This window comes from Calonectris borealis, chromosome 1, assembly GCF_964195595.1.
Source record: "Calonectris borealis chromosome 1, bCalBor7.hap1.2, whole genome shotgun sequence".
Lineage (NCBI taxonomy): Eukaryota > Metazoa > Chordata > Aves > Procellariiformes > Procellariidae > Calonectris > Calonectris borealis.
The window spans coordinates 10,746,168-10,765,577 of record NC_134312.1 but is presented as its reverse complement, the minus strand read 5'-3'; the positions used below and the strand labels follow the sequence as shown (position 1 = coordinate 10,765,577).

General features: G+C 36.3%; 1 protein-coding gene across 2 annotated transcripts in view; it reads right to left on the bottom strand.

Annotated features, from left to right (window-relative positions):
* Nucleotides 1-19,410, bottom strand: part of PCLO (piccolo presynaptic cytomatrix protein) — a 378,538-nt gene that overhangs the window by 193,471 nt on the left and 165,657 nt on the right. For both annotated transcript variants that reach the window (XM_075144408.1, XM_075144419.1), the window contains exons 4-5: nt 12,390-13,688; nt 370-5,437 (exon numbers count right to left, since the gene is read on the bottom strand). In XM_075144408.1, coding sequence (XP_075000509.1) covers nt 370-5,437; nt 12,390-13,688 — 6,367 coding nt within the window. The remainder of the gene's footprint in view (nt 1-369; nt 5,438-12,389; nt 13,689-19,410) is intronic.

Genomic DNA, 19,410 nt, shown 5'->3' with positions numbered 1-19,410 from the left:
AAATTACAGGGCAAAGTTACAGTCCAGTCCCACAAAAGAATGCTGCTTTGCGGATTCTGAAAGTCATCCCATCTTGATGAAGAATGGGAAGGGGAAACTGCATGCAAATCTTCAGGTTAATGATCTACTTTAGATGTGAAGGAAACAGCATTTCTGAACATGCAGGCACATGCAGGCACCTCTGTGCAAAATACATATGTAAAATGAAGAAATGAAAAACACGTGTAATCCAGAATAATTTGTCACACTGTCCAAAAGAAAACAAAACAACAGAAGGAACGGAAAAATAAAAAAAAAATCATCCTGAAATGAGGTGAGGAACATCAAAATTATATTTCAAAGAAAGATCTGCTGCTGTGTCATACTGACCTGTAGCAACTCTTCCAGAAGTAAGATCTACTGCTGCATCAGTTGCCCCAACTCGATAATCAAAGCTATTCTTGCTTTTGTATGCAAACAGTCCAGCTTCCGATAAATTTGTGTCAGACATAGATGGTTTCATACCTCCCATTCCTCGGTAGCCGTATGACCCTGAACGATCATACTGATAATGGTCATCTCTGTAACCAAAGCGATCTTCAGGAAGTGTAGTTGGCGGCTGCTGTGCTGTACAGCTCCTACCAAATGGCAATTTATAAACCATATCACAGCAGACAGCTCTTCTCCCTGCAGTCAGATCCACAGGCTTTTCATCATCTTCTATTACTGTTGTTATGATACCTGAAGTAGTTTCATCCATTGTTACTACTGTTCTGTGGGATTTTGTAGTGCTGAGGTCAACTGCTCCACCCTCCATCGGCTCCTGAGAAGTGGAGAGATCAGTCCAACCATTTGTAACGCCAACGGGTGGTACAGCAACAGGCTTTGTAGTAGCCCATGTCACTGCATGTGTTGAAGTCCCTAGGGATAAGTTTATTGGCACTTCATCTCTACCTGCAGAGAATGCCTGGCTGCCTGTTACTCTGTATGCAGGCTCAAAATGTTTTGATGTTGTTAGCTGAAGCGGCGTTGTCATCGCATGTCCCAGATCCACAAGACTGTCCGTACTGGCAGCGTAGCTTACAGTGGCGGTGCAGGTCATTACAGTTACTGTCTCAGTGACTACAGACAGAGAAGGATCGGCAACACATGCAGTGCTAAGATTTATTATAGCTGGCTGGACAGTACTTACTGGCCGCCCACATGTATCACTTGCTGGCATTTGCCTTCTCACGTCCATGGAAACAGCAGACAGATCCATACAGCTGTCTCTCATTTCAATATCCATCTTAGTTAAAGTGCGAAGATCTATGACATCACCCAAAGGATGGAATCTTCCATTCTCCCTATACCTGGGTTGATCTACTATATGTGGTGGCTCTGGAGGTATAGTAATAGCGACACTACCTAAACCAAAACCAGGCACTGGCCCCTTAACCACAGACACTGTGGTCTTGGTTAGCTCTGTTGTTACTACTTCTGATTTTGAACTAGGTATTTTTTCAAAAGTTGACTGTGCTGTGACAGGAATAGCTTGCAAAGCACCTGAAAGATACATACTCTGATCTGCCATACTTTGAATTTCCATAGTTTTCATGGATGGAGTAAAAATTGGTGGTATAGGCTGGGAAATCTGTTCTTTAGAAGGTGCTTCTAAAGGCCAGCTGGTAACAGCCTGACTAGTTATAGCTTCTGTGGGAGTCCCAGGCTCAGATGGCAGTGTGATGACAACATAGGTTTCCTGTGAGGGTTTTGTCAACCTTGGTGAAGATTTGTTAGAATGTGGAGACAAAGGGGAAGTGGGAGAAGCTATTTTGTATTCAGCTGCAGAGACCAAATTCAGAGTCATACTTGAAGTCAACGACAAACCTATTGGTTTGGGCTGTGTTTCTGCTGGCTTATAAACAGCTATTGGGAGCGGAGGAACTGCTGGTTTAGGAGCAATTGGAGGTTTAGTTACTTCAGCAGGCCTGTGACTGAAAACAAGCCCTGCTGGAATGGAGGATGGTTTGGGTGGTACAGGAGGTGGTGTTGGGGTGTATGTTTTTGTGATAGGTACCACATGATTCTTTAATACAGCTGTGGACTCTAGTGTTGGAACCCTTGTGACTGAAGGTACCCCTGTGGGAGCTGTTGCTGCTGGAGTCTTAATCTGTGACTTCTTTTTGGGATAAATGGCTGGCTTGGGTAAAATAGGTGGAGGTAATGGTGGTGGAGGAGGTGGTGGAGGAGGAGGAGGCGGGGGTGGAGAAGGTTGTGCAGGAGAATCCAAAGAAGAGCTTCTAAAAAGTGAGAATACTTTGGATGTTACAGCAGGAGCTGAGGAAGGCACAGAGACCATGCTGGTCTTACTTACAACACTGGGGGTAGGTACAGAAGATGTTTCTGATGCAGGCTCTGTAACTGGTTCTGATGCTATACATACAGGTGGTTGCTCAGATGTAGCACTAGTCAAACTAATCCTTGTCATATCAACATCCAATTCTTTGTGTGAATCTTCATGATGAATTTTGACAATGCCAGCCTCTACTGTACTTTTCATTTTTCTAGCTGCTTCCTTTTCTGCTTTGGAGGTATCAAAAGTAATGGTATCAGTTGCATACTGCTTGGGTTTTATAACTGTAGTTGCCACTACTGAGGGTGCAGTTTCAGGTAAACAAACTGCAGCTTGATCCACACTTTCCACATCTGATGCTATAGATGGCTTTTTAGTTACTCCAGCAATAGATTCATAAGGCATGCTCACTTCAGAGTACTCTCTTGTCGATGTTAAGGGAACTTGGGTTATTATCCTGACACCTTCAGAATCTGCTAGTTTAATTACAGCATCTGCTGTATCTACATAACCTGGGGTTGCACTATCTATAGGTGATGAACTATCTGTGGTACAAACCGAAGATGTAGATGATGTTAAGGAAGCTGTATCAGAAGGTAAAACTGATGCAGCACCTTCTGCTGTCTCAGAGTATGTCAACATTGATGTTTCATGAGAAATTATTTCTTGAATTTCTCTGGCATAATCTGTTAAGTATTCATCTTCAATTTCCTCTGCTGTAAAATGCTGTGTTATTTTAACATCTGGAATAGAAAGTGCTGTGCTACTGACAGGTGATACATCTGAGATAGCTGAAGTAGTGCTTGATGTTAAAGATGTACTATCCACTATTTCTCCAACACCAGATACCTTTGTATCAGATATGGGAACAAAACCTGAAGTTGGTTGTGTTGGACTGGAGCCGGGGGTTAGCTGCATTCTCTGTCTTTTCATAAGCTCTTCATAAGCAGCTTCTGCATCTAACAACTGCTTTTCCTCAGTGGTGGAAGCTACTGTGCTGTCTAATACAACAATTTCATGACTTTCTGGGATAATGTAAGAACTAGAAACAATATCTTCTTGAGGCACAATAGAATGTAAAGTCTCAACACTATAGTAGTCTTTCTGTAGATCAGTAATTTTCTGTGCTTCTTCATAGATCTGTTCTGAAGCTCTTATTTTTTTCTCTTTTCCTCTCTGTTGAATATATTCATTGCTCTCATCTTGTCTCATTACAAGATTAGTATCAATAGTTCCATTGTAAGTATCCTCTACTAAAGATTCATAAATATAATCCTCTATTAGCATTCCACCATATAAAGATTCTTTTTCAAATACTTCATCTTTTTCATTTGCAATTTGAAATGACTTGGACTTATGGGTCTTATGCATCATCTCCTCATATACCTCTTCGGCACTTTTCAATGTCTTTTGACCACTTTCTTCTTTTGGGAGTCCAATTGGTTGTTCATCTGTTGGTGAGTATAGAGAGACAGCAGTAGGCAATTTGTAAACTTTTTGTACTTCTATTATTTTTTCTGGGCTGATTTCAAATCCTTCAGGATCTGACTCAATACTAGGTGAATATTCAGAACAGGAAGATCTGTGCAGCTCTTCCATTTCTGCTGCCTGTCGTAATTCTTCTGTTGGAGATGCATCTTCAATGGGAGAAAGATTACTTGGCGGAGTCTTCGGATGTTCCCTTCTTCTCTGAGCTCTTAGTTCATCCTTGTCCTTTTTAGATTTTTTGCTAGAACTTTTTCTTTGTTGCTGTTCTAATTCACGCTGTTTCTCTTGTTCCTTTAGCAGTTCTTCCTCTTCCCGTAGTTCTTCTTCTTCTGAAGAATCTTCAATAGTTGGAAGAAGAGGACCATGTGACCGATGCCTTGCTTTGCGCTGTTGTTTGCTCTCCCCTCCCAGTTTTTTGTGACTAGGACTGCTGTCACTATCTTCATCAAGTGATGACACTGAAGTAGGAGATGTACCTGGTGTGAAACTAGAAGCATGTAAACTAGAAGACCCTTCTCCTCTAGATCTATCTTCTGGTGAATCTGTAAGACTCTCCATCTCTAGCTCAGGCTCTTCATCAAAATATAAAATACCTTTCTGTTGTTCAGATGCTTCAGAATATTTGTTTGTTATTGTACTATTTAATTCTATTGTTTTGAAACGCCGAAGGCCTCCTCCTCCTGTTACTGCAAGTTCTTCACCGTCTTGACTTTTAGTTTCTCTGTATTTTGGCTCTGGGCTTTCATCAAAAGTCTCATCATCATCATCATGCCATGAATGTCGTCTTCCTGCATCCTCATCATAGCCTGCACTACTTTTCCGTGCCATTCTTCTATGTTTTCCTGCTGTTCCTTTGGCTTTGCTTTTCACTTCTTCTTTCTTTTGGCTTTCAGTTACACTGATCTCTTTGAGTTGATTTCTGATGAATTCATCATCTTCAGAACCTGAGGCGTCTTCATCAGCACTCATCTCTATAATCTGTTTTCTAATGAAGTCTTCCTCATCACCCGATCCCTGACTGTCATCTCGTTTGTACTCATCACTGCTTGAAGAACCAACACTAGCTCTTCTTTTTCTCCTTGGGACAGGTGAGTTTTCACTCTCACTGCTGTCTTCCACAGAATCATAGCGTTGTCTTCTTGCCGATATGTCATCTCCTTCATCTTCTTCCTTGTAGTCTGCCCGGGAGGAAGCACTTCCTTTGCCATCTTCTACAATGGTTCCTTCACCTTCTTGAATAGCTTCTGTGTCTTCCTCATCTGAACTGTAAGACTCTGGAGTGACTGGCAAAGGCTTTGGTTTTTGTTGATCCTTTGTCTGTTCACCGTATGTTTCATAAAGGTCTTTGCTTTTTGCAGATTTTTCATCAGAAAGCGTACTTGCCTGAGCTTCCAAAATAGACAGTACAGTACTTTCCAATTTAGCTAGATCTGAAGGGCTTGGTGGACTTTCTTGTGAAACAGTGTCTTTTTTATTAGATTCTCTGAGTAAATCCTTTTCATCACTGGGGATATGACTTGGAATTTCACCAAGTGAACTTGATATCCCATCAGAAGAATACCCGGTGTCACTCAAACCTTGTGGACTTTTCTGTTGCTGAGAGCTTGATGTGTCTGATTTGTCATCCTCCTTTTCCTAAAAAAATAAATACATACGCGTGTGTATATATTTATATATAAATTCTTAATGCCTCCAGGCAATTAAATACATGTGATTTTTTTTCTAAAAGATGAGTTAATGTCTCAGATGAAAAATTATGATGCCAAGAAGAATTATATTAAACCATAAAAGACTGAACACTAATTTTGTTATTCAGAGCTATTAAAATAATACAAAAAGTTCCCCAAATCTTGAGTTTTTGCATTGAATCTAACTATGCTTTGCATGGTTGTCCATGCTAACAACTGATTTTATTAGTTGTAAGATGATCTTCTATTTTTCAATATAAACAAATACTGTATTTAATTGTTTTCAGAACACTTACTAATGTTAATCTATCATTTGTTCATATATGCATGGGACAAGTTGTTTGGGGGTTAATTTAAATGAAGATTTTTAATTACTTATATTTCAAAACTGCCTACATAGTTCTAGATACAAAGTAATATAGCTTGCCAAACATCAGCCTGCAGTATTTCAGGGGTCTGCTCCTTTCTTTGCCCATTTAATCTTTTATAACTGTCCAGCAATACGTCAATCTTCTCAAATTTTGGACCTATGGTTTCATTTTGTTGATTTAAGTGTTACACATTGTAACATGCAACAGAACACATGGAGTATTGAAGCATGATTTAATGCAATTTGGAATGTCCCCGTATCTTCAGTTCGGCACTGTACAAACATTTTCTGAGTATCTCACAAAAAAGAAGTTTCTCAGTAAATTTGTAATGCAGAGGTAAGCTGCTGGTTGGGAAGTGTAATTGCAGGGAGGAAAGCACGATGGTCAGCTATTGATCAAAGGAAATAAGGAAGCAAACAAGGCGGGCACACCTGACTCAGCATCATAACCCATGTTTTCCTTCTCATCCCTAATTAAACACCCTTAGTCATCCTCCTAGCTTCCAGATTCTTCTACACCATTCTGAATGACAAGCACCTCTGTCTCCTTCTTTAAGTAACAAAAATACCAAGAATAACCTACAAGTATTTCCACACCAGAGTTTCCCTCGTCTTTCTCTCAACTGTGAAATGCTCTGTACTTAGTGAAAGTACCTCACCATTTGGCTAACAAAACAGCTCACTTTCCAAATGACAGGTCATCTTAGCTGTCATCTTACAAAGTGTCCCCACCTCCACTAGCAATTTGAGAACAAGCATCCCAGTCTCCTGATTTTAATAATATGACGTGATCTCCATATTTGTTATGGCCCTCAAAAATATAAATAGGTAATATTTATCAACTTTGCTAATCTAAGTCAATGATTTCTGAAGTACAGCAAATCACTTATTTAAATCTTTAATTTATCATCAACTTCCTTGGCAATATGCCAAGTTCAAAAAAAATACTGTGGAATAAATATATTAAGAAAATTATGACAATGGTTAATTATAATTTAAAGGTACATTTACATTCATGTTAAGTTGCTATCAATTACAAGTATTTTCAAATGTTTATTTATACTAAAGTTATATTTAATGTCAAAATCTCATAAACCAAATATTTGTTATTGTCAGTTATTTTATTTTTAAAAACCAGCCAAGTTTTGTCATTATTGAATTTACATTTATTTAAAGTACCTGTTCTTGCCTATAAACACATCACTTTGCACATAATCCTACATTAAAACACTAATACTAATATTAGTATCAATATTACAGTAATCTACCAATCAACATTTTATTAAGTAATCTCCATTTCACAGGAGTGATTTATTATATGCTTTGCAAAATCAGGTACTACCTTGAATATAAACTACATCTGTTCTTACCAATATTGTAACCAATATGATAAACTCAAATATCTGATATCAGAGCAAAATCCATTGCAATTCAAAAACAAATATGAAAACAAATATTTCTAAGGACTACTCTAATGATAAGGCTGTGATTAATATATAAATATGGAGAAACCTATAGTACTCCAAACAACTTTGGGAAGTCATCACCACTTAAACACTTCAGCACTTATTATTCTGAAAAATGTAGTCTGGGCTATTCTCCAGCCCTTAATGACAGATTTATATAAACTCTTCACAAAAAGTCAGCAATGAAGCATAGTTAAAAATTTTAGGGTTTGTATGTTGTATTTATATTTTTGTTCCCTTTATTAAAGAAGAAAGTGTTTAAGAGGAATTTATTGGGCTATGTTTTAAAAAAATACACATTTCATTAAACCAAAGGATTTTTCCATCTAGAAATATCATGCCCCTCACTAAAATTTCACCTACGACATTTGATTGTTATTTTTTAATTTCTTTCCAGTATGTTCATACTTATAAAGACATACCCAAGCAAACACACTGTGATCAATTTAGATGAGCTACTAGAAAATCCATTGTTCAAGCTCGGAAGGTCTCCTAGGAGTTGATGGACTGACTGCGTCCATCTAGTGAGAGTGACTCTGTCAGATCCTGGTTCTCCACAGGGAGATGAAGTGATACAGTGACTTGTAAAGCAGAGACAGAAGGCATCAACTAAAGAGTTAAGCTCAAAAATAGGGAGACAACAACTGGTCATGGAACAACTTTAGCCATTCTCCTTGTGATGGTGCCACTCTCTGTGAGTCCAACGTGTAGTACCTACTCAGTGACCAAACCAGAGGAGATGGCAATGAATATTGCTATTGCCTGCCCTGTTGTTGAATCTCAGTGTATGCCATAACATCACTGCTATGAATAATAGGAAACTGAATATGGGAAAGACTGCTATTTGTACAGTAAGGAGAAGAAAAAGATCTACAATAAGGAGGGACTTCTTTTATGACTAGAAGTAGATGTGATGAGAAAATCCAACTTTCTTTTTAAGGCTACCATAATATGAATATATTTTCTATCATTTTTGTATGTATAGTTGTCTGCCCCGTGATATGTCATGCAAAAATTATCCTGCACATCATGTTTCGAGATCATATGCATGTAACTTGCAATAAATAACATTTGGTCTTTGTGCCTTTTTTCCCAATTTCCTGCAGCCTGAGAACTAGAATATTGTCATTAGCTACACCTATTCTTAAATGTCTGGTAATTGATTTTCTACAGGGTTGGGCATCACATACACAAAGAGAGCATAATTGCCAAACTTTTAAACATACCATAAACATAAGATTTTTAGACGACTAACAAAATATTGCAGAAACAATGCTGCTAAGGATCATATATATATTCAACAACTCTTAGAGAATGAAAAATGTATTTTAATCAAAAAAACACTTTTTTTCTTGTAAAGTAGGAAGTACTTTGGTACATGTTGAATTACTGGGCCTTGCTCAGTAGTTGAATGGCATTTTTTCTGAAAGTTTGCCTACTGTGAGCTTTTAATACTGGACAAATTTAGCTCTAATACAGACATTGATGGGAGGATCTTCTTGAGACATGAGGAACAAGGAGACTTATAAAAGCTGCAGGCTGGATAAGACTGTTTAAAAACAGCAAATGCAACCTCTTTAACTAATGGGAATAATAATCTAATGTAGGATGTATTTGTACTGTTCTAGTGGCATTTCTACAGTGTCAACGTCAATACATCATACACCTATTTTGCATTGGAACTTTTTGCATTAACAGTATTATTTATTCTTACACTTCCTCACTTTTAATATTCTTATTTGAAAATATAAAACTTAGTGCTTTGAAAAGTCCCACTGGTTATAAAATTCAGTCAGAACTCCATTAAAAGAAAACTGTGATTAAAAAAAAAGTCGTCAGTTTTTAAAATTATTTACAGCTAATAAGATTACATTCTGTTGCGCAGAACAGAAATTTTATTTTGCAAAGGATCTTTAAAAGGTCATTCTTTATAGAAGAAATAAAGATACTCACATTATCTAAAAAAAAAAAAGTTTCAGAGATTGAAAAAAAGACTTTGGTTGACTAAACTCTTTAATCTGTATTTGAATTTTAAGTTCTCAAAACGAAATATTTTATTTTTGTCCAGAAAAACTGCTTACATATAAGCCTTTTCCTCCTTATTCTGGCTCTCTGGTCTGTGTTTTGTCATTAATGGCATGTGTTAGAATAATGATGTCAATTTACAATATATTAATTTCTACCCGGTTACTCAACCTAAGCACACAATCATTCCTCAGTAAACGTAAGAAGGTGGTAATAAGGGCACTTATATAATATAGCTGATGTGTTGTAAATATATGTCCAATTTACACCATGGTAATGTGTTCATGTAGATATGCTGAACTACTTCTATGTTAGTTTGTGAGTTCCAAAATGACTGTTCTATACTGACAAACTGTACGACATAACCGTCCAAGATTTCTAGGCATACTTGTTAGAACAGCTAACTGCTATTGCACGTGTGAATAGTCAATATTACAAGATGGTTCTTCAGGAGAAGGACCTGTAAATCATGAGCAAGTCAGTTTATTCTATAAAACTTTTTTGAAGAAATTACAGTTTAAAATATTACTGAAAAAATGTTTTGAAGAAAAAAATGGCTTTACGATACCTTAAATCATACTTTGAGATACAAATATTTAAAAATGTTTCAATATTTAAGTCACTTTTGTTTCAAAGGATGCCAGACCTCTAAATACAATTGATATCTGTGATTTTCCAAGGATCATTCTACTGACTGCACTGGATCAGAAGCCTCTCCATGTCTTTGGGGACTTATTGGGGGGTTGCTGACTTTTTTTTTTTAGCGAAAAATAAGGATAGCATTATTTACTTATCTCATTGGAATACTACAAGAAGTAGTAATTAGCATTTGCACAGATTTGGATATAAAATGGCATCAGCAGTTTGTCAAGTGCAGAATGTATTAGATTTTCCCTTGCATCCCTGTTTAAAAATACACCTACCCAAAATCCTTCCTATGATTCTGTCCTGAAATACATGTAAAATATATTCTTCAGTGTCTGAATATTGTCCTTTACCCACTGAAATGGAATCAATGTGTGACATCTAAATTGTTATCCCCTCTTCCACTTCTGTCACATGCTTTCTTGGGAAGAATTGTATCTAGCAGTGTTTGATGTACAGCACGGAGAACATTAAAATACTTCAGTAAATAAAAGTAAAAAAAGCAGAGTTATTTTTATGAAGTATCAGCTAGTTGAGGTACTAGCTTTATTTTTAATTCTGAACAATTTGAGCTGCTTTTTTTTTTTTTTAATGATTTTTCCAAGGAGCAAAAAAGGGGGAAAAAAGGAAAAAAAAGTCTTTTTATGTAAAAATAGCTACTTCTTTTTCATTCATTGAATTCTGGTTTGTATTTCAGTGTGTTCTAATTTTAAAAATACTTATAAGTAGATATGTATGGGTTTTTTTTAATTCATTAAACTTCTGCTTTACAAACTTTAGCTAAGTGTACTTCAAAGTCTGATAATAAAAGAAAGAAAGATAATCCCTATTTATGGTATTAACTCAATAAGTCCTGATTTCAGTTAGGAGTGGGAGGAAGTGAAATAAAAGTAAAATAAGAGTGAAAGATATGTGTGCGTCACACTAGAAATCACTAATTAATCTATAATTAAAATCTGTTGCTATCAGATATGGAAATCCAATATATGTATCTTAGATTTGTCCAGCATATAATATGCTTTAACCTCGTTATAGAACATAAAAATGACCAGACAGGACTGAGACTAGCATGTGATGAAAATTTTCCCTTACAAATGCTTTTCAACAAAAAAAAAACCCGCAAATTTTTAACAAAATTAACAAAATTCTAAGTCTACTTCTTAGGTTTTCTAATATGAATTAAAAAGGAAGTGACATTTTGTTAACAAAATTAAACTTAGTCTTCTTGGAGAGCCCGGCAATAGTGTCTTATGTTTGATACGAGATAATCAAATTGATATAGGATTTTCTTAGATCTCCTCCTTGTTTATTCCAGAAGGGAGGATTTCTGACTATGTTACTTTGAGCGTATTTCAGAGATTCCTTCAGTACAATCACTGGACACCATACCTCTTGATACCACCAAGAGGAGGAAACACAACATCTGATAGGAGATGTATTTCAGACAGGAAACTTGGTTTATAAAAATAGTAGTATTCTCCACAGAACAATTTATGAATCAGAATATTTTTCTGTCCAAATAACTTGGTTATCACAAGGAAGAAAAATAAAACAAAAAAAAAACCCCTTTTTGAGTGGGATTATTTGAAAACATAATTTTGGCAAAGGTTAAACACTTTTCCTAAACCTACTCCTACTTTCATAACATGATAATCAGCACCTAATTTGCGGTGCTGATATAAAAACCCATCATTTTTCATTTCTCAACAAATCGTGTATATTACTCACTTCAGCTGATAAATGACTTGTTGGTGACTTCACATCCAGCAAATGCATTTATTTAAGAAATGCAGACTTCTAGTACATGCTGTCATAAACTCATCCATTCATCTGACTTGAGAGCCCACCAAGAACCCTACCTAAAAGTACTTGTCCATATGAGATAAACGAATGAAATTGTAAAAAGATGTAAATATTGAATACTTTAACGTACCATGTTCAGGCATCATGAAGTATTCCTCAAATGTTTACTATATTTTGGTATTGCAAAACACTGCACACCTTACTATCACAGATTATTCCCTTTGGGGATTAAGAACTATGAAAACACTCCCATTTCAACAATTAAACTCCAAAGTCCGGAGAGTCTACAGAAGCAGGTAAATAAATCAGAAACATTGGAAAAATTATTAAACAGGAATTTTGCCTTAGTTTCAAATGCTTAACTGCTTGAGACTGAAAATCATGCAAGAAGTGTTGAAAAGTTGCATGTAGAGCATAGGACTAACTGGTGAAACTTTCACTCAATGGGAGTCATTGATTTTATAATTTAGTATCATCCCGTACAGAGAATAACAATAAAGAGCAGGAAGACATAAAGGAGAGGGTTTGTCAGGATCAAATTTTAAATTGTAGCAAGGCAAAAGGGGGGTAGGAGGGAGAAAGCCACTTACTATTTTTTCTCTCACTGCTTCCACATGGTCAGTTCCTGGCAAAGGTGCTGTTTGAACAGGAATTTCTTCTTCCTGAGCTTTTTCAGCTTTCAAAACCATTTGTGAAATCCCAGTTGTCAAGCCCTCTTTCTTAACATCCTCTTGCTTCTTAGCTTGCAGTCCCTTATAAGGTGCTTCAACTTCTGCTTTCTGTTCAGCAACATGGTCTTTAGTCTCAGCTGTAATTTGTTCTTTTTTGTCCTCTGGATGTGGTGTGCGCTCTTCTGGGAGTATAGGCTTTTTATCCTCTTCCAACGTGCTTAGGGGTTTCTTCTGGTCTGAACTTACTGTTGCAGGAATTTTATCTGCTGAAAGTGTCTTTGACAGTTTCCCTTGCTGAAGTTTTGATTCTTCTTTTTGAGCTTCCTGTTGCATTTTTTCCACTGATGAAGTTTTCGTGATTTTATCATGTTGAAGTTTTGGATCTTCTTTGTGAATTCCATGTTGGATTTTATCAGCTGAAACTGCCTTTGACAATTTGACCTCCTGAAGTTGTGAATCCTCCTTCTGAGCTGCAGGTTGGATTTTGTCAGCTGATAGTGCCTTTGCCATTTTCATCTGTTGGAGTTTTGGGTCTTCTTTCTGAATTCCATGTAAAATTTTGTCAGCTGAGGGTATCTTTGCCAATTTTGCCTCTTGAAGTTTTATGTCTTCCTTCTGAACTCCATGCAAAATTTTATCAGCTGAGGATGTTTTTGCCAGTTTTGCCTCTTGAAATTTTGCATCCTCCTTCTGAACTCCATGCAAAATTCTATCAGCTGAGGATGTTTTTGCCAGTTTTGCCTCTTGAAATTTTGCATCCTCCTTCTGAACTCCATGCAAAATTTTATCAGATGAGGCTGTCTTTGTCAGTTTCGTTTGCTGGAGTCTTGGGTCTTCCTTCTGAGAAACACGTTGGATTTTGTCAGCTGAGGGTGTCTTGACAAGTTTTCCCTGCTTAAGTTTTGCGTCTTCTTTTTGAATTCCTTGTTGGATTTTATCAGCTGACAATATTTTTTCCAGTCTCCCCTGCTGAAGTTTTGGAACGTCCTTCTGAACGCCTGGTTCTTCTTTCGGTTTTACTGCTGCTGGAGTAGGCGGTGTGGAAGTCTTCTGAGGGGAATGTGAGACAGCAGGCATAGGCTGTTTTTGAGGAGTAGCAGGTGGTTTGGATACTGGTTGCGAAGGGCCTGTTTTCGGAAGTGGCACCTTGCCCATGTCCCCAAGCTGTCCTGACATTGCCCTTTGGGTCTGGCAGTTTAAGCACAGCCACTCCTGTACCTGTGATACAACAAATATATGAAGTTACTTATTTGAAAACATAACAGTAAAATCATATGGCTTTTTCAACTGATACAGTTGAATACTTTTAATCTGAATGCTATGCATACTGAAAAGTTATTTTCTTTGTTTGCTGCTCTTGCAGGAAGATCCATAACACCTTTCTAACAGAAATGAAGCATGAAAGGTTCCAGAAAGTCAAGCTGAACAAATGTAAAAATATACTGTGAAAACTAACAGCAATTACATTGTTCCAAAGTATTGATGACCTTTATGCACAAAGTTTGCTTATCTATTTCTAACATCTCTTGTTTTCTAAAGCCTCTATAATTTATCAATAGTTCCTTTAATTTTGTAAATTTGAGTAAAAAGGGACCAACTGGGACTCATGGCTCTTTGTGTTTCTCTTCAGAAGTTACCTTCCCCTCTTGAATTTGTGTATATGTATCAGTGTATAAATTTAATATGGCTGTAACTCAAAAGGAAGGTTACCTGTCTGCTCTCTTTTCCACTAAATCCCTGCTGCACACTGGCTCCTTTTACGCTTCTTCCCAGAAAATCAGAAAAAAAGGACAAATGCTTATATCTGTGCAAAAGATTTAGTTGCCAGTTGCCCCGCTATTACATGAGAGAAGTAATCAGATTGTTTCCAGTGGGATTTGGGGTATAGTTTCTTTAGAATAGCAAAAGGAAATTTTAAACACAGGAAAGTACTCAAAGGAAAGAAAAAGCCCAGAATCTTCTGAATACTAGAATAGATAATGAAGTTCTACTTCACTAGTGCAAAATGAGCTGCTTTGGAGGATAAGAGGTCTATGCTGTACATTACAATCTCTGTATGCTTGTTATCTCCTTTTACTGTGACGATGGAAGGTCTCAACAATTCTTTTTATTTTATTTCTCTGATTTAGAGAACTTAGTGACCTATTGAATATGAAGCACATGAAAAACAGAGCAAAATTGTTCTATTAGTAATTACATAGGTAATACTGCTGATAATATTAGGATAGTATGGATGACTGATCAGTTATATACCATTGAATATTTCAGAATATCCAATGGCATATAATCAGTTGCCCAGAAGATGTGGCATTTAGTCAGAAGAAGGGGTATCTGGCAGAAGTGTGTAACTCCAGAAACATTAATGCACTTTATATTAACAAGTAACACAATAATAAATGAGGTAACACCAAAAGCAGAGACTGGAACTCCAGCTCTGCCCCTGCCAGCAAAGAATGCCTGAATGACAGGGGTGTAAGCACCAGACTCCCTGCTCTCCTGACTCCATGTAACTTGCCTTTTTCAGTGTAAAGAGGGGCCTAACTTCAACAAATACACTGGCAGGTTTTCCTACCAAGAGTACTTAACACTTGGTGGTGCCAGCATATTGTCTTTGATACGGCATTTCTCACAGAGGGATAAGGGTTTGTCATGATAGGACCACAAATGGCTTTTCAAGATAGTTAACCAGAAGGGAGGCATCTCTATTTACCTCTAATGATGGAGCTTATGTGCTCAGCTCTCACATCCCAACCAGGATATTTCTGAGCACATTGGTGCTTAGTAAAGTTTCTGTGCACAGTAGGATTGTTACAGTCCAGGATACTATGATTTTTGCTGACTTTAGAAATTAAGAAATTTTGAGATTAACTGGTTTCAAACACTTTCTGGAATTATCTAAAATCTACCAAAACCCCAATTTGTGAAGTCTGTCTGCATACTTCAGATCCAAATCCTGTTGCTAAATGGCTTTACAATTCTCTTGGTTTTTAATTGTTTTTTTTAAATAATTGAATCACTACTATGATGCCCCTTTGAAAAAACAGCTGATTAGGCTAATAAGTGAAATACAAATTACAAGAATTGCAGATGAAATGACAATTGCATGTGAAACAAAATTTAGTAAGAAAAGCTTATGTGGGCTAATTTTGTTGAAATGCAACTAAGGAGAGGCTATTTAATGTATAAAATAATTTTCTTTGTCTTACAAATTTTGTTTCAGGCACAAGAAATGCAAGAATGCATGCATTATCATTCAGGTCATCTAACAATTGCCGTGTGTATTTATTATTCTACTTTTATAGAAAATGACCAAACTAGTGAGTCCTAGTAATTGACACAAATAAATATTTATTAAAAGTATTTGGCAATGTTGTCCCAATAGATGCAGTTCATCGACTGAATCAGCTGTCTCCAAATGCAATGAAGCCCCTAATAGTTACTATACCCTTTGCAACTCCAAACTGAATGTGGCTCTGTATCAGACTATTAAATATAATTTAGGTTTAGTTTTTTTGTGGAAAAAAGCATTAAAACATAATCCTCCATGGAAGATTATCCTCCTCCATAGGACTCAAAGTGCTCCAACTACACATCGTTTTTCTGGGAAGCACTAATTAAGAAATACAAATAAAAGTAACTTCTTTCTTGAAGAATGTGTAAAACATAACTTTGCTTTCTTGCAAATATTTCTCTTAGAGGGGTTTATCTGGAATTTTTACTATAGTTTCCTCCCTTTTTATAGGCAGCAACATTTTTTTTCCTAGAAAACAATATTAGGAGCCATAAGTATGTTGTGAACTGTCTTTTATAAACTCAAAATAGAAGTAATCACCAGGAAACAAATTTGGCCCACAGAAAATCATGATCAGAAGTATGTAAGTGACTAAATATACTAGACAATGTTTAGCATAAACAGACTACAGGGAAAAGATCCAACTCCATAATATCCTTGATTCTTGTCTCATAAAGATTGTAAAGACTACTACACAAAGTTGACTAGCTAATTGTAATAGATCTTTTTTTTTATTAAATTTATTGGAGGGCCCAAAAGCTTTTAAACCCACTAAAAAGGGGGCAGGTTTTGCCTTTTCCAATCAGCCTGACAAATACTCATTTCACAATGTAAGCAGAAATAATACCATTATTATTTGTGTTAATACAGCTTCTGCCAGCACAGGGCATGGGAATAAGACAATATGTAGACGTTATTAAGCTTCTCAGAATCTAGTCTTAACCATCTTTAATTTCATAAAAACATAATTAGTGGCTTCTACCATGAAATAATCCATGGTTTAAGTGTTTGTTGAATTTCACATACAAGCTGTATAGATATTGTTAAAGAACATGTTATTTTATACATTAAATGTACATGTTCTCACAGTACCATTTGTTTGTGACATAATTTCCATTTATTTCCTTATAATATATCCATATCCAGTTTCTAGAGTTTCTATGTTGGTTTCTTTTCTATACATCTACATTTGTCTCTTATTACTTCTCCTAGCTCTGCTGGTTATGTAGATCCCATTTAGTACCTCTTCAGCTGCAGCCTACTCATACACTTGCTCCTTCTCAGATTCATCAAGTCACTTCCCTTCCCTCATTTAAATCCTTCACAGGCTCAATTCTTTGAACTGCCTATAATAAATTTAGCAACTTTAGTAATAGTATTAAGTATTTAAAAACCAAAACAGTTATCCAGCCACTGTTTCCTCTCAGCTTTGCTCACTGTCCCTATTCAGTCTCTTTTCCTGGAGTGCTTTGTGTTGAGCACACAGTAGAACAAGTCTCTTAAAAAGGAAAATAATGACAATAAACATGAGCAAAGGAAGGTGATGATGAGCAAATTGGTAAACTGCACTAAATCTTGTCATGAGATGGAAGTCTCAGTCTTGCCTCTCTGCCATACTGATGCAAGTGATGCTAGTGAAATGACCTGGGATTGTCCAGATACGTCCAGATAAGTGATTTAATGAACCTTGCCATTGTCCTCTTGGACTATTGTTATACCTGCATCTATTTACCACTTTATTTTTTAGTGTTGCTATATAGGCACGGCAAATACTTCTCCCAAACTATGTGTTTTAAATTCCAATCTAAGTTTTTATAATCGTGTGGATATTTGATCACAAAAGAGCCTACAAAAATCTTCTTATATCACCAGCCCTCTAGCTCCTGAGTCTCTGTCAGAATGGTCCTCTATAAAATCCAATTTTGTACCATGAAGTCATATGCTTGTTTTAGACTTGTCTTTTCCTCAGTTAACCTCATGCCCTGAATGCAAGCTTTTCCCTAAGGCTATCTTTTCAGTTACCCTGTCAACACAAATTTATTAGGACTTGGGAAATGGGCATCATCTTCTTTCAGCAGTCTTCACTAGATAAATCTTCTCAGTTCTTTACAGAATTCTTCACACCCTTTGGTTCCTGAACTGGCAGTAGACACTATTATTGGCATCACAAGTGATACTAGTGTGCTTTAATATTCTGAATCCATGGCTCTCTCCCTGTGTTTTCAGCAATCCTTACAACCCCATATTGCTGGACAGAACAAAGTAACTGTGTCACAATGTTCTCCTCATTCAGTGTTGTAATAAACAAATGTCATCATGAAAAGGGCATACATCTAACATTCGTTGTGAATGTCTATTTTTCAGCTGTCATGTAAGAGCTCAGGCATTTCAGTTCCTTTGCTTTTGTATTCACATAGCACAATGTTAGATAATTTCAAGTTGAAAATAATAGGTCAGCTATTCCATTTCCCTGCCAGTCAAGGATTTTTTATTACAGTATGTTGATAAATTCATTACCCACCCTTGGCAAACGCTAACTGGTAAACTAGAGTTTTTCTCTAACTGAAAGTACTTAATATATTTGTGAAGGTGAAAACAAACGCTTCCTCCCATAAAAAATCTCTAAGTTACTTCAGAAGGCAAATGCTTTAGTTTCAGTTAGATACCAACCAATTACTTCCTTTGTCATGGTTAGATCATATTTTTATCCCTTCCTAATTCTTCCTCCTCACTGCTCTCAGTAAAACAAAATCATAAAATCAATGAAAAAAGCATTAAGAAATAAATCTCTGAAAAACTAATATCCTTCTGATTTCAGTATCTAAAATAATCACATTACAAAATGGAATCTTTATCAAAAACCATATGCTAATTATAAAAACCTGAATATATCTATGAAAAGAAAAGCACGCTTTTTCTCCCTAATTACCTCATAAACAAAACAGGAGGAGGAGCAATGCAGGTAGTCACTAAAATATTTTTCTTATTTCTCAAATTTGCCATCTTCTTTTTTACTAAGCATAGATTTGAGCATGTTTCTTAGAAAACACAAACACAATAAAAGTAAGACATCTCTGGCATAAATACTAATATAAACCAGTTGTTTGAGACTTTAAGGCAGTTTTACTTTGGATATTTATTTTTAATTGATTTGGGTTTTATTTTCACAAACTTGTACAGCATGTTGCCAAGATCTCATATGAATAAGCCTCTTAATGAAATAATAGAAAAAAGTAACCAAATAGTCCACCCAGAGAGGAAAAGCAATCTGATGAGCATAGCAAACTCCACCTTGAAGATCAGAAAAAGCAGAGATGAGGAAAGAATTTACAAAAATTGAGCTAAGTCAAATTCTGCAAAGGGAACTTAACCAAGCAACAAAATATTTGGTATCCTTGTAGATAAAAAGATCTCCACAGTGCAGTTAAGATTGCTTCAGAGTTAAAGGTATGGTCCGCATAATAATTGCTTTAATCTCAAATTTTTGTAATAGTGAGATTGAACACAAGCAAATGTCAACAGGAAATGAGCACACAGCTATGAGACAAAAATAATCCACCCAAACCGAGCGACACACAGCTTACCCACATTCAACTCACATCCACTTTTACTTAATGTGTAGAAGAAGTGTTCCTGGTAACTACAGCT